Source organism: Mandrillus leucophaeus, unplaced genomic scaffold (assembly GCF_000951045.1).
Source record: "Mandrillus leucophaeus isolate KB7577 unplaced genomic scaffold, Mleu.le_1.0 Scaffold18, whole genome shotgun sequence".
NCBI lineage: Eukaryota > Metazoa > Chordata > Mammalia > Primates > Cercopithecidae > Mandrillus > Mandrillus leucophaeus.
The window spans coordinates 8,307,538-8,328,627 of record NW_012101809.1 but is presented as its reverse complement, the minus strand read 5'-3'; the positions used below and the strand labels follow the sequence as shown (position 1 = coordinate 8,328,627).

The window sequence follows — 21,090 nt, the reverse complement described above, 5'->3', positions numbered from 1 at the left end:
ACATGGTGAAACCCCACCTCTACTAAAAATACAAAAATTAGCCGGGCATGATAGCAGGTCCTTGTAATCCCAGCTACTCGCGAGGCTGAGGCAGGGGTATCACTTGAACCTGGGAGGCAGAGGTTGCAGTGAGCCAAGATCGTGCCACTGAACTCCATCTCAAAAAGATAAAAATAAAAATAAAAAATAAAAGTCGTCACTGACCAAAACGAGGTTATGTGAAAATAAAAGGAAAAAAGAACATTTCTCAAACATGGCAGGCACCCCTCTTCCTCGTGGTCTTTTCACTTACTCTACCCTCACCCTGGAACTTTCCAAATAGATCCTTCGTGCTGTCTTTCACTTTATTCAGGTCACTGCTCAAATGCCATTTCCTCTGAGAGGCCTTCCATGAACACACTTTCAAAAATAGCACCCTATCACCTACCTCTGCTTTATGCATCCAGCACCCTCCTCCCTCAGAAATACCTAAGCTCCACCAAATGCCAGGTATCCCCAGCACCTAGAATAATACCCAACAGATCACAGGACTCAAAAACTATTGAGTGAGGGCCAGGCGCGGTGACTCACGCTTATAATCCCAGTACTTTGGGAGGCCGAGGTGGGCAGATCACTTGAGGTCAGGAGTTCAAGACCAGCCTGGCCAACATGGTGAAAGCCCGTATCTACTAAAAATACAAAAATTAGCCGGGTGTCAAAAATTAGCCGGATTTGGTGGGACATCCCTGTAATCCCAACTACTTGGGATGCTGAGGCAGGAGAATTGCTTGAACCCGAGAGGGGGAGGTTGCAGTGAGCCAAGGTCGTGCCACTGCACTCCAGCCTAGGCAACAGAGGGAGACTTTGTCTCAAAAACAACAACAAAAAACACAAACAAAAAGACTGAGTGAATGAATTACCATGTTTTACTAACAAGATTTGAATTTTTTCATTGAGACAATGACATATAGGTATTGTTCTTACTCTGGTTTATGACTTTTAAAAAATGCTCAGCTGGGCACAGTGGCTCACGCCTGTAATCCCAGCACTTTGGGAGGCCGAGGTGGGCAGATCACAAGGTCAGGAGTTCGAGACCAGCCTGGCCAACATGGTGAAACCCTGTCTCTACTAAAAATACAAAAAGCCAGGCATGGTGGCGTGTGTGTGTAGTACCAGCTACTCAGGAGGCTGAGGCAGGAGGATTGCTTGAACCTGGGAGGCAGAGGTTGCAATGAGCTGAGATCGTGCCACTGCACTCCAGCCTAGGTGACAGAGACTCTGTCTCAAAAAAAAAAAAAAAAAATGTGAGAGACGAAGTGAGCCTCTTTAGAATGGAATTAGCATTTCTAGCATAGCTTATCTAGTCATTGTATTCTAATGGATTCATTTAACTCAGATCCAGGGACTCAGGAAGAATTTCACAGAGGAGGGGATGCTGGAACTGAGACTTGAAGACTGACAGGTGCCATAAGAAAGTTGTATAGAATCAAAGGCCCTGGGGTGGACCAAGACGTGGCTTGCTGGAACAAACCATTTGATGGGGAAACAGCAAGACTTGTGCAATAAATGAAACCAGGTGGAAAGTGCATTTTCCAATGCCTGGGACATATTTACCTATCAGGAAGCAGCAACTCTTAATAGCTATTTTGTTTGACTGGAAAGGTTCTTTCAAACACTTGTCCTCTGGCCAGAACAAGGGCTCTGAAACCAAACTGCTTTGGTTCATACCCTAGAATTGATGTTTCCTAGCTGTATGACCTAGGGAAAGTCACCTTACTTTGTTCATCTCTAAACGGGGAGGATATGAGTGCCTACTTCGTAAGATTATTTCATGAGGATAGAATAAGAAAAACAGAGTCCTTAGCAGAACATTTAGTTGTAGTCATCACTCAGTAAATGATACCCTTTTATTATTTCATTGAACTGTTCTGGCTTATAATCAACTGCTTCTCAACATATGCTTTATGAACCAGAAGATCAGTTTGATTCTGTATGCTGATCACCAGACTTTTCATTCTCTAAAGAGGGAGTAGCGTGAACAAAGGCAGACATGGGAAGTTATATCATTTGTTTTACCTAGTGAATACTTGAGCATCTATTATGTCTTAGAAACTCTGCTAGTCTTTGCGTATGAAGATAAATATGAAGAATTCTTACCCTCAGGAAGTTTTCAGCCTCTGTCTTCTGTCTCACAAATTTTAAATCAATATGTATTAGCTATCGTTATTATAAATGGATCGTGGGAATCTTTTTTTTTGAGACAGAATCTCGCTCTGTCACCAGGCTGGAGTGCAGTGGTGTGATCTTGGCTTACCATAATCTCTGCCTCCTGGATTCAAGCAATTCTCCTGCCTCAGCCTCCCAAGTTGCTGGGACTACAGGCACACACCACCACGCCCAACTAATTTCTGTGTTTTTAGTAGAGATGGGGTTTCACCATATTGGCCAGGATGGTTTCGACCTCTTGACCTCGTGATCCACCTACCTCGCCCTCCCAAAGTGTTGGGATTATGGGCATGAGCCTCCGCACCCAGCTGGATCATGGGAATCTTAATTTTGAACAAGCATGAATAACATGATCAGCTTGGCTTTCTAGAAAAATTACTGTTGCGGCCATTTGGAGGATGGATTCAGGTGGTGAAAGGTTAGAGGCAGGAAAATCTGGAAGAGAAATGAGAAAGTGCTTAGAGTATGAACCAGGGCGCCAGATTGGGGAGGGTGAGATAAATATCTTAGAGATATTTATGGAACCAAATCGTCGGTTTCCTAAATGGACGTGAATGACAAAAAGAAATTGAAATTGACTTTCTGTTTCTGTAGTGGGCTCCTGGATGAATATCAGCATTAATCACCAAACTGTAGAGAATACAGGAGAGGGAAATAACAGGGTCCTTGAGAACATTTGACTGCTGGAGCCAAAGAAGTCTAGACCCCCCCAGAAGGAGTCTAGAGCCCAGAAAGGGGTGTTCAAGCCCTTCACATGCATTTGACATTTGAAGGTTAAGGTACGGATGGTGTTGCCTAGTAGAAAAGTGTGCAGAGAGTGAAAAAGTCTCAACACGACTCTGGGAAACACATTTAAAGGGCAAGCAGAAGAGGAGGTAATAAACCAAGTGAATAGGCCCAAGGTGTTTCTCTGTCTCCTCCATCTCGTGGGACCAAGATGGGGATGGCAAATGCATAGGAAGCTGCATTTTGCTTGCAAACAGTGACTCAAAGAGAAGATTGAGGGTCAAAGGAAAGGTCCTAGTGGTTCTTTATGAAGAGGGCATTCATATCTTTGTGAGGTTGGTACATCTAATTAAGGTTTCCAGTTCTTATAGGCCTCTGTAGATAAAATCATTCTATATTGTAAGTGAGCATCTTCTGAGAACCACAGAGCTCTCTCTCTACTCACACACACACCCCTCTGTCCTTGCTGAACTTAATTCAACCGCAAACAGTATGTACGCCATGCTTACCTAACTAGACAGCTTTGCAGACACATGCACAAACACATTCACATACAGACCTTTAAAACCCAATAAACAATAAAGGGTAATTACATGGAGAGTGGTTTGAAGATTTGTCCACCCACCCTTCACCAACATGGATTCTATGAGGTCTTCACAACTCTGGTTCACCCCCAAGGATACAACCTCTTGGAAAGACTGCGTCGCCTTGTGAAATCTCAAATGATGCCTGTTCTTAAGGACTTCATAAATTACCTGTAATTTTTTTTTAACTTTTACACACACCTAACTCAGGTTTTAGAACTGGTAGAAAGATTGGTAAGTGCAAAATGTCAAGGTGCAATTGTGCTCAATGTATTCTTTCTCCAAAGTGGGGAAAGCATCTGAACACTTCTTTCAGGGAATATGGCAGCCAGGTTTTGGGGTCTTCAGGAGTAAATGTGTGTTCTCTTCAGAGCAGGGAGGACAGAGCAGAGGAAGCTCTTCCCCCTCCATGGCCTCTCTTTCTCTTGTGCCTTAGGTCCCTTGGAGCACGTGCACCTGTCTCTTCCCTTTGTCACCACAAAGAACAAAGAGGTCAATGCAACAGCGGTGCTGTGGCCCAGCCAAGTGGGCACCCTCACCTATGTGTGGTGGTACGGAAACAACACGGAGGTGGGTTCACCTTCCACATGTTCCACGTGCGGTCTAGGGACAGAAGTTCAAATTATGCTGCCTGAAGCAAAGAAGGGAATGAAATGGCTTATGAACCCAAGAGGGTAGAAGCAGTCATAGCTTCAAGGACAACAAGCTCCCTTGGTGCTTAAGTATCTCATCATTATGTTCTGTCTCTCTCTCTCTCTCTCTCTCTCTCTCTGGCCCCTCTTCACCTGCGTTTCATCTCTGCCTTCCTCTATGTTTACGTTTTTCTCCAGCTGCCCTTGTCTTTGCAGTGACTCTTAGCAGCCCTAGCTTAACAGAGAAATTAAACTCTATTTCCTGAAAGTTCTAACAGCAGTCCTGAAATTGAGTCTTACTGGCCAGGCCTTGATCACAGTGCTGGGGGTGGAGAGAGAGGTGAGGAAGTCAGTCTCCTCGGAAGCACATGAACTGCAGAAGGGGAGAAGTGATTACCAAAAGAAAACAAAGCAACTGGATGCTGGACAGGTGCAAGCAATAGATTTCCATTACAACCCACCCCCGACGGCCTCCTCCCCCTAAATAAAAACTCTTATTTATTTAGGTCAGCTTTAACTTTTATGTGTTTTTCCAAATGTTCCCTATGCCCAAAAGTCAGTGGCAATTTTAAATCTAGTAGAGACCTAACACCTTATTTACTCTAAGGCTTTCATTTTGCACATGAGAAAAGTGAGGGTGATGCAGCTGGAGTGGTTTGCTTTGATCTCTTCCAGCTGCTTCATAAGAGGCCAAATTTAAGGCCTTCTGATGCCTCCATTAATTTTTCTTGCCTCTGCACCAGGCTGCATGGTCTATTTCAGTTTTGAACTCATTCCATTCTCAGAAATTAAAGTGCTTCCAAATGTAAGGCAATAGAGCTGAGGCCCCAAAGGACACTGGGATGAACTGCTCTGGACTGAAACCCTCCATCTTCCAGCAGAGCTTCTTTCACTTGGTGACTTTGCTCTTCAAATACTATGTCTCTTATTTTAATAAAAACATTTTTCTACTCTGGAGCTGAAAGTTGGCTTTAGCTGGAGACGTAATTTTGCACAGGCCCAGGAGGAACCTAAACAGTGGAAAGAACCTCTCACCTCTACTGCAAACATAAGTAAACTGAAAAGAGACCCTTTTTAATTTCATCTGAAACTATGCGTGTAAATTCAGCCCATAGTGGGCCCTCTATCCATAGTGGAAGAGGAGGAATCTATGTCATCTCCTTGAAAACTAGTACTAGAAGGTGAATGTACTGAACAACTTTCTTTTGTACCTCCTATTTTTTTTTTATTTTTTAAATTTTTCCTTTAAAAAGAAAACCAGATTCTCGAGAGACCGCATTGAAAAGGCTTCTCATGCTGGGCTTTAGTCTTCTTTCTGCCATACAGGGAATTAAATGAATTTTGATTTTTAAATTCATTAAGAAAAGATGGAAAATAAATGTTTGTGAGGAGTGTGTCGAGGGAGGTCAGTAGGCTAATATATTCTCCTCTAGGACCCCAGCATTCGATTGTATTGCAGGCACCACTCCAAATTTTTTTTCTTTTCTTTCTGTTTTGAATCCTCAAACCACTATCCAATTAGTGCTTGTTTCCACAGCAGCTACTTCCAGGAAACTGCTGATGAGGCTTCTCAGAGGGGGCCAGCACACAAGGCCACTGCTGTTTAACTAGTGTATGGTTTTGGTGTACCGGATTCATGTTCCATTGTAATTCTACAGAAATCGTACACCCTGGAGATGAACACATGGCAGCTTATAGATTTTCAGTGACTGCTGCTTTCATCTGGATTAATATGAGCCCCCATTCTCATTTGCTTTGATCGTTTCCTTGTATTAGGGATCTGCTTGATATGAGTAGGTCATGCATAAAGAGAGACATATATCCCACCAGCAAGCAAGACCTATCCATCTCCCCAGCCCTGAATCAGGGTGATATCAGGAATTCACAATGAATAGGCAGACTTGCTTGGAGTCATTGCTTCGATAGCCTCTTTTCTGTTTTGTACTAGAGATGATGGGGAGGCATAGAGGGACCCAGTGTCATTCCCATCGGGAAGAGCCTCTATTGGGTTAGACAGCCCATTGTTGGCTCAGAGTTAGCGGCTGTCTCAACTAAACTAAAGAGCTTTCCCTTCACTCTGGGCCCTTGTTTATTTTAGCCTTTGATCACCTTGGAGGGAAGCATATCTTTCAGATTTACTTCGGAAGGAATGAATACCATCACAGTACAGGTCTCAGCTGGGAATGCCATCCTACAAGACACAAAGACCATCGCAGTATATGGTGAGTGCCCATCTCGGTGGATCTGCTGCTGTCTTCATGCTCAGAGGAGGTTCTCTTGTACCATGATTCCCGAGACCATCCCTCAGCTGTGACTTTTACCTGGAGAATGGAGGGCAGTAGTTGAGAAAGAACTGAGGCAAGTCTCATCTCCTCCTGCAGGGAAATTCGAATCACTGGTAAAACAGTGACGGGATCCAGAAATGGTTTTCTTAGAGGTAGAGTGACTATTCACTCACTCATAGGGTAAAGTGGATTTTAGGATGTGTAAGCCTAACTCATTTCACTTAGAGTGGTAGTAATATTTGAATACTAATAGCTATAAAATAGCTAATATTGAATCTCTTTTTTTTTAAGTTCAACTTTAAAATTCTCGATTAATAAGGGAAATCTGCCATTGTCTAAATACTTTAAAAATCTCTTCCACAAATCTGTATCATGAAAAAAATTCTCTGCTAGGTTAAGAGTGATGGAGGAGTCATAACAATTAGATGCCGTGCATAGCCACAGACTGGATATTTGGACAAACGGCTCTATGGAACAATTTTGTGATCAGTTGGGGAAATTGAATATGGTCACAGTATTAGATGGAATGAAAATGTACTGAAATGAAAAGATGGAGTCATTGATTGAAAACTGGAAAGAAAAAAACACTTGATGGATTGATTTCATTTTGGTAAATCTCTTTCTGCATAGAAAGATAGTCATATAGATATGCACTAAGTGTTACTAGTACATGGCAAAAATGTTTATGATTAATATGGAAATGGTACATATGAATCCTGAAAAAATTAGTTTTTGAAATCTAAGAAGTGGAAATTACATAGGAAAAGGAAATGCTGTGCAGAGAGAGGAGGAGGCAGAAGGAGGGAGGAGGGAAGGAGTATGATAAAGAGAGCAAGAGAGGCTGGGCATGGTGGCTCACGTCTGTAATCCCAGCACTGGGGAGGCCGAGGCGATGGATCACCTGAGGTCAGGAGTTCGAGACCAGTCTGACCAACGTGGTGAAACCCCATCACTACTAAAAATATAAAATTTAGCCAGGCATGGTGGCACATTCCTGTAATCCCAGCTACTCAGGAGGCTGAGGCAGGAGAATCACTTGAACCTGGGAGGCGGAGGCTGCACTGAACCAAGATTGCGCCATTGCCCTCTAACCTGGGCAACAAGAGAGAAACTCCATCTCGAAAGAAAAACAGAAAGAGAGAGAGAGAGCAAGAGAGAGACAGACAGCCTAGCTTGTGGTCCAAATAATATCAGTTGCCCAGTTCCAGAATCAATTGATTTTGATGAGATAATTTGGAACTGGATTGTCCTGTGAGGAGTCAGGTTCTGTTAATGCTCATCTTGCGAACTTGACGTTCAAAATCAGAAAATAATTTGTAAGCAACTTTGAACACATCTAAGGATCAAAAGGCCTTAACACTATTCCTTTCATGGCTGGGTGTTAGATTTTATAATTTCTTCTCTCTCCCTGCCTCCTGAAAGGCTTGATCAGCCCAGATAATAAGAAATAAACCAGGGCTGTGATTTTCCTACCAATGTCCCATTAGGGAGGTACAAGGCAGTCAAACAGTGACTGTGTAGAGTGCGGCAAAGTCTGCCTTTCTTCCCTTCTCCATCTCCTTTCTGTGTGCTGGGAATGCATTTATTCTTCATAACAACCCTAGTTGTTACGAAGCGTAAAGCAGATGATATTATGACCCCCATTTTTTCAGAGTGGTGAATAACTTGCCCCAGCTAGCAAGTGGTGCAGCTGGGTTTGCAACCCAACCCATCTAGACTCAGGGCCTATGCATTGAAACTATCCTACTTAACTGACTCTCATTTGTTTCCACTGGATTTTTTTTTTTTTTCTTTCTCTCCCTCTTGGACGTCACAGGTTGCTCTAATGGGCACTGACCTGTTAGCCCAACAGATGTCTTCTTGGTAATGCATGTTGGTGATGTCATTAGAATCATGGAGATAACCTTAAATCTTGGCCTTATCTCATCCAGCCCACATTTTATAGATAGGAAATTATGGCCCAGACATAGGGAATTACTGGATTAAAGTCATTCTGCTGTTTGGTGACAGATAATGATAATAACAATGGTGGTAGTGATAGCAATTAACATTGATGAAGACTTTACTAGCCACTGGCATCTGTTCTAAGCACTTGGTTTGATCTGCTTTATTAAGTCTGCTCAGATTTATGAGAAATATTCTATAATTATGCATTTTACAGATGAGAAAACATGAGATAAGTATAATAAACAGAGCTAAGAATTCTGAATCCAGAGGGTATGTTTGTAAGCACCTCCCATGCCTTGCTATGTTTGCTTCTTCCTCTTTCTACAATTTCTTTAAAGGTATCACCCAAGGGTGAATCCGTCTTTATAAAAATAGGTTATCATATGTCTCTTCATTAAGAGATTGGACAAGGTTGTCTTCCTCTTCTAAGCAAATTCCTGCACCATCAGCCATCCTTAATTTGTCTTCGGCCAGATGAGTTATCCAGAGATTCAGATACATAATCAGAAAGTTATTGGGTCTCCCTATGTTTCCCAGGCTGGTCTCAAACTCCTGGCCTCAAGCGATCCTCCCTCTTCAACCTCCCAAAGTACTGAGATTACAGGCATGAGTCACCACACCTGGCTCCATGATCAGAAAGTTTTAATGACAGGTGTGACTCCTTAAATAAAAGTTGCACCAGGCAAAGTTAAACAGGAAAGATTGAACCCAACTAAAAGAAAAGGCAGGAAGATTTGTAAACACTGGGGTTAGCTAGTGGGAAAATACTGGAGGACTTTAGGAAGCATGTGGGTTTTCAGTGTGATTAGACCATCTGTGTGAGTTAATCGCTGCTTAAGGAAGTCAGTCTCCTACTCTTAAGCACAGACAGGGAGATAGGGAGGGGTGCTATCTTTCTTGATGTCATTTCAAAGGAATGGTTCCCAGATCCTTGAGAAGGACATTCATGAGTTGTAGAAGATTTACATCTCAAGGGACAGAGAAGGAATTTACAAGTGTAAGTTTTCCAGAATACTCTTAAGAAAAGCGTGTCCAGGAGCTTACAGTCAGGAAGAAACAGAAACTTGTTTGAAGTTTAGTGAGATTGACAGGAACATGAAGACTTGTCATGATAGGACTGAAAAAAGCATCACATTTGAGAAATTGACAGGGGAAGGTTTGTCTACCCAAAGCGACACAATCAATTAAAAGAAAGAAAATCTAGTTTGCATTGTTTCTTCTAATTTGCTCCAGGGCACAGGTTTGCTTGTAAATTAAAATATGCAAATGTGTAGAATCTCTCTCAACAGCTGCAAAAAATATATATTATTGGTGTTTACCCTTTTCCGTCCTCCCACACCCATCCCCTATTTCTTGAATCAACTTAAGTACAACGTTTCCCTGCCCCCTCCCTGCCATGCTGTTTAGTATGCTAAGTAATTACCGACGGAGCTGCATCATTTTCTCATTTGTGTCCTTTTACTAAGATAAACATTCTCCCTTGTAAATGAAGTCTCTGCAATTTGGTAAGAGGTACAGAGAAAGTGAGAATGATATAAACTTGTATCTTCATAGCAAAAAGTGAGGACTTAATGGGTGATTCTTTGGCACTGCTGTTTACCACACTATTTAATTAATGTACATTTCATTGTTCTCCATCAGGTAATATTCACATAGGCTATCAGTGACTCATAAAATAGTCAAGCTTTGAACAATACCTCTTTGGAATATATTAACTACCATGAAAACATAACTTATAATGTCAGAGTCTTCAAAACATGTGTTTGATAACTTCTTAGCATTGTTAGGAAATGTCCAAGTGAGCTTTTATGCTTCCTGAAGGTAAACTGGCATCCCTAACGTCACTTCTAAGCGCTCCTAATGAAACAAAAGGGTGTGCTTAACATAAAAAATGTTTATTAAATAAATAAATGCATTAATTTCCAGGAGCCTCCACCATAAGTTAAGTATACATTTATTCAACAAATGTTTTTTAATTATAAATGACTCATAGATAGTAAATGAAAACCTGCCATGTGCTAGACACTGTCCCAAGGGCCAGGAACACAGAGCCATCATCCTGATTGAGCTTATATTCCAGTTTGAAGGACATAACAATGAAAACAAAATAATTTAAATAGCACTGAGTATGAAAAAGACACAGAGCGTCCAGTGATGAGGGGAGCATGGGATGGTGAAAGGGAGTCTACCTGAGGTTGGGTGGTTGGAAAGACCTCTTGGGGTGAGACTGAATGATGAGAGGGGAGTTTGCTACAGTCCAGTGAAGTAGAGAAAGCTGGTATGGACAGAGCCAGCAGAATTGAGGAGCACAGGGAAGTACAGGTTCTGGAGCACAGAGAGTGCAGGAAAGCCAGTTAGGACAGGAGGAAAGAAAGGAAGTCCCCACCAGGTGATGTGGGGGCAGGAAGGCTGTGGTAAGAATCTAAATTTTATTCTAAATGCAATGTGGAGGCACTGGCAGGTTTTAGGGGAGCCATATGATCTGAATCTATTATGTGCCAAACACTATGCTGGGTTAGGGGTGTCAAGGCCACAAGAATGGGCTTCACAGACATCCAGCTCTGGAGAGTGTAATTGACCAAGGCCACCAGTGCTGTCCTCTGAAGCTTATCACCAAGCTAGGGCTAGGGCTTCACCTTCCAGGGACTTACCCCTGCCAATGACAGAGTATAGCAGGGATACTAAGGCTGAACCATTTTTGGGATGCAGGGGACTCCTCTGTCAGCTGACTTTGGCTCCAAACACCTGAACAGCTTACTGAACCTTCCTCAGACTGCTGAGTAGTCACCCACTCTTTCTTCCTCTCTTTGACTTTCCTGTATGCATGCACGGTGGTCTGATGGTTCTCCCTGAATCCTGTGGCTCCCTGCCCACTTTCTCTCACAGAGAATTTCCCTCATATAATCCTTGTCTGTGTAATCACCATCTTACTTCCTAGAGAACCAGACTAACTCAGGTGCTACAGAGACAATGAAGAAAATCCCTGAATAACATAAAATTCCATTAAATGAAACTTCCATGCAAACAAAATATAGCAATAGAATGATTACAGTGATAATTATAAATATCTAATCATCATAATAATTATTCCATAATCCTATAATAGTAATAAAAGTATGTACAAAACAGAGTAGTGCCATAAAAGAAAATTAAAATGTGATGGGGGAGGGTAGTGAGCCAGGGAGTACTTGAACTAGAGCTTGAATATTTTGTTCATGGACAGTGGGGAGAATGGGACATTCTAGGCAGAAGAACAGTATGTGCAAAGGCCCAGGGTCATAAACCTGCCGTGCATTCAGGTTGCTCCAGATCATTTATTATCCAGGAGTACAGAACCTAGAACTAGGAATAATGGGCAAAGGCTGCAAAGATAGGCATGGAACAAAGTTAGAGGTTTGGTTTAGAAAATAAAGGGCTGCCAGCTCTTAGAGCTGGCTGGCAACCTTTGATATGCAAATGCTGGCCATCAAAAACTGGGTCTAACCAAACATGGCACTTCCCCGCCCTCTTCTTGCCCTTGCCCTCACATGTGGCTGGCAACATGGTTGCCCCCACACATCCCTACATGTGTAGGACAATGTGGCACCCTGCATTTGCATATTAAAAGGCTAGAGTGGGAGGGCCAGTTTTTTCCCCGTCTACATTATGAATGACATGCCTGGTCAAACCAATCCCCTGAGCCCTGTGGAAATCAGACACTGCCTCCTCATATAACTGGCTGGTATCCAAGGCCACACTGCCTGTGGTGGGGGAGTGCAGGGGGAAGAGGAGGGGGAGAGGTGGGAAAGGTGGGGAAGGGAGAAGAGGGAAAGGGGGAGAGAGGGGAAAGGAGAGGAAGGGGGAAAGGGGGGAAAGAGGTTAAAGGGGGATTGGGGGGCTCTCCTCTCTCAGCTTTGGAGCCCCCTCTGTCTGTCTCTGTACAGGGGAGCTTCTTCCTTCTTCCTTCTGCCTTGTTTCTTGCCTATTAAGCTCTCTGCTCCTTAAAACAAAAAAAACAAAAAGAAAAGAAGGGGCTGGTGAGATACTCACAGGGTAATGACATGCCTTCTAAAAAGGTCTCTATGGTAAGTGTGAAGGGGAAGGACCCTCCATTTTGTATAAAATAAAAAGTCTAAACTTCTTGACAGGACTATTTGACTTAAAGTAATCTATCTACTGTTATATCCGCAGAGGAATTCCGGTCTCTTCGCTTGTCCTTTTCTCCAAACCTGGATGACTACAACCCAGACATCCCTGAGTGGAGGAGGGACGTCGGCCGAGTCATCAAAAAATCCCTGGTGGAAGTGAGTGCACACAGTTTCTCCTCTTGCCTGGGTACCTTTTCTCTCCTTGAATAATTTCACGGAAAGGGGAATTTTGTACAAAAAACAAACAAACAAAAACCCAGCAGGAAGAAGCTAGAGCCCATGGGAAGTTCAGTTTACTGGCCTGATGTCTGCATAGCTGAGCCCCACACATGCAGACACATCAAAGGCACTAAAGGGGATGCAACTATGGAACCATGGACAAACATGGGGTCCTTGCCCCCTGAGACGCTTATTCTGCTTAGTGAAGGAGGACAATGACATCCTAAACTCCCTTGTCTACATTTCTGTAGCACAGTTCACAGTTAGGCCATTAGGACGAGTATAAAACCAGCTACTGTCCATGCCAGGGAAGGGACTCAGCATGTAAGTGTCCTCAGGTGAACACAATTAGTAAAAGTGGTCCCAGGTTCCAGCTTCCACTACTGTGAGCATAACAGTGCAGTGAGCATTCAGTATATGACACTTAGTCATATTTCTATTTCCCCAGTTTTTAAAGACATTTCTCTACTGTAACAGCCCCGAAAAGGAATTGTTACCCACACTTTGTAGATGAGGCAACTGAGGTTTAGAGAGGTTAAGTCACTTGCCTAAACTCTCACATCTAATAGAGGATGAAGCTGCAAAATGAAAATTTAGGGCCTGAGTCCAATGTCTGGGCTTTTGTGTATCTCTGAGAAGCTTCCTAAGGTTTCTCAGAGAACAACAGGGTGGTTGTGGTTTATCCCTCCCTGAGCAAATGTCACCGGCAATTAGAGAAGACACCTTCTTTTAGGCACATCTCCCCCTCCTTGTTCTACTTTTTTTTTTTTTTTTTTTGAGATGTAGTCTCACTCTGTCACCCAGGCTGAAGTGCAGTGGCTCAATCTCGTCTCACTGCTACCTCTGCCTTCAAGGTTCAAGCGATTCTCCCACCTCAGCCTCCGAGTAACTGGGATTGCAGGCGCTTGCCACCATGCCTATTTTTTTCGTAATTTTAGTAAAGATGGGGTTTCACCATATTGGCCAGGCTGGTCTTGAACTCCTGACCTCAAGTGATCCACCTGCCCCGGCCTCCTAAAGTGTTGGGATTACAGGCATGAGCCACCACGCCCAGCCCCTTATTCTACTTTCATGAGTGAGCAGAGGAATGGGATAGCCGCTCATGGGGCAGCTTGAGCTTATTGTGCAAACGCGGAAAATCAGAAGTGAGTTATCTACTCCCAGGGTATATTGTTAGCTCAGAATGAAAATCAATTTAGGCTTGCTGAACATTCTTTCCTGCTCCCAACACATGGTGCCACAGGACACAAAAAGATGATGAAATAAAGGCATTCAGATAACCCCTGCTCAGAAAACAGATCTTACATCCAGCCTCTTGCAAGGAGCTGGTCTTCCCCGTCTTCATTACCTTTGTTAATATTTAGTTAGCACTTAAAGTATTCTGGGTACTCTTTTCAGTGCTTTGCATTATTTTAACACATTTAATCCCCCAGATAAGCTTATGATGTTGAACCGGTGATTATTCCCATTCTGTAGGTGAAGAAATGAAACTTAGAGATATTAGGTTACTCATCCAAGGTCATGCACTTAAAGATCAGCTTCTGGAGTCAAACCATCAAGGCCTGAATCTTCATTTTGTGGTTTCCTAACCACTCCACTCTAGGGCCATCCTTTCCCTTATTCCAAGGAGAAACAGGGATAGATGGAATACTAGGGTAAAGAAGGGGTATCTTTATGTGCCTCTGGACAGTGCCACCCACCTCTGTCTCTATGGCTCTCAGCATCTGTGACGTGATCGGTGCTTACACATTATCACCACCAGAAGGCACAACTACCGGACTACAACCCTAAAAAGAATAGGCCTTTCTGCCCTGAGCCATCTGTCTCTAGGGTAACAACTGGTTTTTGTCCTCTGCTGTCCAAGAAGGATGAGTTATGCTCTTTAATCAACCCACTGCCCATCTCTTCTCATCTGCAGCATTCTAGGGACCTGTGTCCCCATAGGTCCTCCCCCAGGTGACTTATCAGCCAAGCATTAGCTCAGCAATGTCCAGCCTTCCAGGCTGATTTCTCTCCACACTTATTACCTAGAGATCAGACGTCCTGTACCTCCACCTTTCTACCAGCTATCCATTAGGCTAGAAATTACTGCTCATCAATATTTCTAGCCTGCTGTGCAGCATAATCAGGAATATGCAGAATAAACAGATTGACTCAATATCTCTCAGGGCAGGGTTATATCAGCAGTGGTGCTGGTATTAATACCTTCTAGTTTCCAAGGCTCCCTACTTCCCTGATCCCAAGAGGCAGCTGATGGTTCCTAGCAATTTACACTGACTTTGAGATCAGTAATTGCACTTGACCACTTTCTTAGGTCCCAAGGGACCACATTGCCAAGTGTACACTAATAAACCCTATAAGAGGTACAACTGAGAGTCAGCTAATTTGCAATTTTCTTGCTATTCATTATGAAACAAAATTTGGTATTAAATTGTTTGCCTTTTCTTCATCAAAATGACTTTTGCGACTGACATTTCACAATGAAATCTTTAATTGAATGTCATTATAAACATTTTTGTGTACAATGAAGATTGTTCAGGCACAATCTCTGAGTTTACAGCCTAGTAAGGCCATAAAACAGTATGGGGTTTGCTATAATAGGAGCCGTTGTCAGTGTCTGGAGAAGGGAAGTACAGAGCACTGGGTCCCAACACAGGCTTCACAGTCAGACCAGGCTTCAAAAGCATCAACAGTCACTTCCTAGATGGCCTTGAGCCACTGTCTAATCTTCCTACAGCTACCATCTTTCCTGGAGTGGAAATTAAGATGCACCACCCATATCTCTGTTCAGGGAGACACTTACTGCCTTTTCTGGAAGAGCTATGGGCAGTCTTCACCAGCCTGGTTCCAAGTCATGTCACTTCTTGGGGTGATTCATGTCTGATGACAGGCTGGTGCAGTTATATAAAGTCCTGGACATCTCAGCCCAATTTAAGACAACTCTGAAGGGCCATTCTGTCTCCCCTTGGGATCTCTTGAGGTTGTCATGGGCCTACATGGCAGCTCAATTTTTCCCTTGTCCATGTTTGTTTCCTTCTGTTTGCTCCCATAGGTGTTGTTCCCAAGAGCACTTCTTAATAAGCATCCTGCATTCTAAACTCAGGGTCAGCTTCCTGAGGACCCCAGCATGTGATATGTCCTCACTGCAAAGTGAGGTATAATCATATTTGCTTCCAAGGGTTGTTGGAGGTTGCATAAAATAATATTATAAGTTACTTATAATAATAACGTTGTTGGAGGTCACATAAAATAATATAAGTTACTTAGCACAATATACCCAGGAAGTACCTGGCATTGTGCTAAGTAACTTACAACATTAGGTGAGGACCTAATACCTGGAATTTCTTGCTACTTCAAAAAAATGCAACACAGTGGAGTTCAAAAACTAAGAATCACCTAATTGGGAAATAATGAAATAAATAAGCTTTAAGATGACTCATGAAGGATAAGTAGCAAAGGCAGAGAAAAGACATTCTGGTGGAGATAACATGCACAGAAACATTTGCAGGAAAAGGATGAAATATTGAGAAATTGTACATCATCCCATTTGGCAAGAGCATAAGAGTTGTGGCTAATTAGTTTGGAAAGGAAGCGTGGGACCATATTGCAGAAGGCCTTGAATATGTCCTTAATCCTGTTAGCAATGGGAATTCTTGCAAGCATTTTGGACAAGGGAACATGATCTGAATTGGACTGCTGGAGAGAGAAGCTAGGATTATAGCTATTGATTCTAGAAGCATCTAGAGAGAGAATTCAGGGGAAACCCTGGGGTATAAGCTCAAGAGAGAGAACAGTGAGCTAGGATAAACAAGAAGTCCTTGAGTGATATCTGTAATTTTAACAGAAGAATCAGTGTGGCCAAGTGGAGGACTCAGGGTGCTTCAGGGAACAGGGTTGGTCATCAGGTCTGATGCTGCAGAAAAGTCAACAGGGCCCTCCTGAGGGTTGTGATATGAGGGTGTCCTCTTAGGTTAGGTGGTTAGGATGTGATTGGGTCTACTTGAAGAGTACCTTCAGTGGGATGATGAAGGAGGAAGCTAGGTTAGAAAGGGCTAAGGCATGAGGGGCAGATGATAAAGTGAAGGTCTTTTCACTGGCGGGGTCCCCACCTTGGAGGTGCTCTCTAGGAAGAAGAGCTAACATTTGAATCCCCAGGCTCTACCATAAATGCTTCATGTGTAACTCATTTAATCCTCAAAATCACCCATGCACAAGGCAAATACTGCAACTGTCCTATCTTCTATTTAAAGGAATGTAGGCATAGAGAACATGAGCAATGAGCTTAAGGTCTCATGGTGTTGAAGCTGGGATTAAATCATAGACAGCCTGACTCTGGAGCCTGGACCTATAGCCCAGTGCTGCCTCTCACATCCTCTGCCTGATACACCCAGACCTCTGCTTTCAGGCCCCTTATTGTGTCTTCTGCCTACCCCTGATCCCTCCACCAAATACTTGGTCCCTTCTCAGCTTTCTTGTCTGCAGCACTAATGTGAGCCCCTGTGTCTGTCCCTTAGGCCACAGGGGTTCCAGGTCAACACATCCTGGTGGCGGTGCTTCCCGGCTTACCCACCACTGCTGAACTCTTTGTCCTACCCTATCAGGATCCAGCGGGAGAAAACAAAAGGTCAGCTGACGACCTGGAGCAGGTGAGTCCCTTGAAAAAGGAGGCATTTTCAGCTTCTCTCTGCAGTCAAAGCCATACCCACTGCCAGTCTGGGGGATCTCTGGAGAACTGGGGCTTAAGAGTGAGGGCACCAACTGTTTGTGGAGTCTTCAACTTTGTGAGCCTCCATTTCTGACCCATAAACTGGTGATCCTAACTACAGCTTCACCAAAAGCACATGCAAGAGCATTTATGGTAGGTGTATTAGTCTGTTTTCACGCTGCTAATAAAGACATACCCAAGACTGGGTAATTTATAAAGGAGGTTTAATTGACTTACAGTTCAGCATAGCTAGGGAGGCCTCAGGAAACTTACAATCATGGCAGAAGGGGAAACAAACCTGTCCTTCTTCACATGGTGGCAGCAAGGAGAAGTGTAGAGTGAAGCGGGGAAAGCCCCATATAAAACCATCAGATCTCGTGAGAACTCACTGTCACAAGAACAACATGGAGGTAACTGGCCCCATGATTCAGTTACCTCCCACTGGGTCCTTCCCATGACAAGTGGGGATTATGGGAACTGCAGTTCAAGATGAGATGTGGGTGAGAGCACAGCCAAACCATATCAGCAGGGAATGGCTAAATTATTTACTGTGTGGAATACTCTGTGGAGTTTACAATGAAGTAGATTAATCTATGTATACTGACACAAAAAATTGTCCATGATATCAAGTGGAAAAAAAGGCAAGTCGCTAAACAATATCTTACTTGTCACAAGAGTGCCATGAGAATCAAATGATATGTATATCTTTTTTAACAGCTACAACTTTTATACAAATAACGAATCCTTTTATGATCTAATTTGTGTTTGTAATGAATAACATTGGCTCCAGAGCAGCTCTACTGCCCTGTGGGGTTCACCTCCTCCTCATCTCCACTACCTTCTGGAGCATTTGAGAGAGTGTGTGTGTGTGTGTGTGTGTGTGTGTGTGTGTGTGTGTGATTCTCTTTTTCTCTTTTCCCCTTTAGTCTTCTTTTTTTCTTCCCTTTCCTCTTTTTAACTTTAAAAGACTCTCCCATCTCTGTAGTGGAGATTATTATGTTGTTGTTATTCTTCTTTGTCCATTCAGTTAAAATGATCAGTCTTGGTCTAGTTGCCCTTTTAGAAACCAAATGATTTCGATTTCTCAGTTCTTCCAGGTAAATAGATTAAAAATAAGATTCTTCTCAGCTCCTCAGTAAATATTGGCTGTTTCCCTTCCAGTACTTGGAGATTTTCTGTTTACTAAACCCATACTCTAGCCCCATGATCTCTAGTCTTCCAGGATGACTTGAGAACCTTCTGTAATAGTCTTGTTAAAAACAACCCCAAATTATGGCATGGCCTACCTCCTAGCACACACCCTCTTTTCAGCTGCCACTTTCTAACTTGGCAGAAGGTTCACCTGCATAATTTTCTGTGTGTGCAAGTAATGAAGAGCAGAGCTCTCACAGAAAGCCCTGTTGAACCCCATTTCCTAGTGAAGTGGAGATGAAGGGTGGACAGCTGGTAACCCCTCAGATTTGCATCTAACCTCACTCCCCACCTCCGCTTCCCATCATACTCTACAAATTATTATCTGCACTGCATTTTGGTGGGAGAAAGAATAGATTAGTTCTTATCACAGCATTGTCAAGAACCTAGAGGGAAAGCAGATCCCTATCCAAAGCCTTTAGATAGGAATATTTGCAGTTGTACCTCCTCTAAATCTTACTGGTTTTTCATGAAATCCAGATTTTAATCTTTTCAAGTATGGAAGAGGGTACAGATTTAGAGTCACCTTTTTTCCTAGTTACCACATTGTCTGTGCACTTTTATTTCTCACACTTTCCATATTTTCTTCTAAAAGTATTTTATTTTCTACTTCATTCTTTGAGGGGAAATTTGGAAAGAAGAGGGGTCCATTCTGTGAAACTTCTTATATTTATGTACGGATGTGTCTTGCTTTGACTATCTGCTTTCTCTAGACTTCTTGTTTCCCTTCATTCTCCATCTCTTCTGTGTGTTTCCTGCAAAAGCATTCTCAGAGAGCTGAGTGTGGCCCTCAAGGCAGCCTGTATCAGTCATCGGTGAACCATGTCATCAGAGATCTGAAACCAACTAGCTTGCTTGAAGGCTGTGTGACCTAGAATTGGCACACATGTAGAGGAGTCTATTTTGTTAGAACACAGGTTTACATAAATATCAACCAGTTTCTAGCTTCGCCTCTGATATTTATTATGTCCATTTTACAGATGAGGAAGGTGAGGACAAGAGAAGTTGAATAATTGAGCCAAAGTCACACTTATCTCATGGGGTGTCTGAGAGGATTAAAGAAATGATATAGCAAAGTACTTGGCCTTATAAATGTTCACTGGCGGTATAGAGATAATGGTTACATTCATGCTCATTATATGATAAGAAGAGATGTGGAAAATGAAAAAAAAAGTTTAGGTGTATTAAATAGACTGGTATAGTCAAGGGCATGTATTGGAAGAGAGGATGGTGGGAATAAGAGAAAACAGATTAATGAATGCAATTACTCAAAATGGAGAAAAACAAGGACAATGAGGAAAGAATGTATCTGAATGGCATGAGCTCATGCGAATTATGTAGATTTATAGCATGAAAAGAAAGTAAAGTACCAAGCTAGAGACTGTAAATTTGTTTAAGGAAATTGCCAGTGTATCAGCCTATTCCAGGACTCAAAGCAAAGTAGACACAGTGACTTTACAAATGCCAAACATAGCACATTAGAAATTAGTGTCTTAGTTGTGGAGGACATTATTACCCTGATGGAAAAATGCACATGAAATGAACTTATTACACCAAGGCACATGTCTAGACCCTGTGAGACAGGGGCGTCTCCTGGAGACCCGTAGTTTTCAATCCAGGAGGGCTCCTTTCATTGTCTGCTCTGACTTAGTCACTTAACTTTATGGGTAAAAAAAGGGAATTTTTGAATTCATTTAATTGAGAAGTCCAGAGATACAGTTGAGACAGATGAATTCAGAACCACTCAAAAGTGTCACCAAATTACTTCCCTCTTTTCCTCTGTCTCCATCTGTTTTCCTGGCTACCATATGGAAAGTTGACCTGAGAATGAAACCAACACATAGGAAAGCAAGAATGGCCACAGGCATCCCCAACTTCTATTTACCAGTTTATCAACCCCAAAGACAGTACCTCTCATCTGATTGCAACAGTGAGAGCTCCAGGTTCACAATTTGCACTGGTCTGACCTGTTTAAAGTGGGCATCTCTTAGCTAGTCCCTGCAGTCATGGGGATAATGTGCTGTCAGTGACAACTCAGATGTTTTATACCCTCCCTGAACCAAATGGACCAGGACTAGACAAGGACATGGATTCCCCAAAGAACAATGTGGGGAAGGGAGAGGGAATGCTGGGAAGCAAATGCAACTGACTTCCGGTGTCATAAATTATATAGAAATTTAAGACAAATGCAAAGCAAACCCAAACAACAGAAATGAACCCCCTGCTTTGAAGGCTGTACTCTAAATCTCAGCTGAAACTTGAGATGGGCTGTCCTTATGCCCTCATTTCACGCCTTGGCCCCTTTCTTGTAAAGGTGCAGTGCAGATCCCCCTGCAGTGAAAGAACTGGGATCCTAGGCAGATGTGTCCTAAAGAATAGGAGGGCAGGGCCCCAGCAAAGGACTCGCAGTCCTCCTTCCTTAGCTTCTTCTGAGAGCCTTCCTGGGGAGCAACAATGCAGACTTGGATC

The 21,090-nt window shown here is 42.9% G+C and overlaps 1 protein-coding gene across 1 annotated transcript in view; it reads left to right on the top strand.

Moving 5' to 3' along the window:
* Positions 1-21,090, top strand: part of SORCS1 (sortilin-related VPS10 domain containing receptor 1) — a 450,233-nt gene that overhangs the window by 401,760 nt on the left and 27,383 nt on the right. The window contains exons 20-23 of the mRNA XM_011977539.1: positions 3,952-4,085; positions 6,246-6,369; positions 12,550-12,662; positions 17,240-17,371. Coding sequence (XP_011832929.1) covers positions 3,952-4,085; positions 6,246-6,369; positions 12,550-12,662; positions 17,240-17,371 — 503 coding nt within the window. The remainder of the gene's footprint in view (positions 1-3,951; positions 4,086-6,245; positions 6,370-12,549; positions 12,663-17,239; positions 17,372-21,090) is intronic.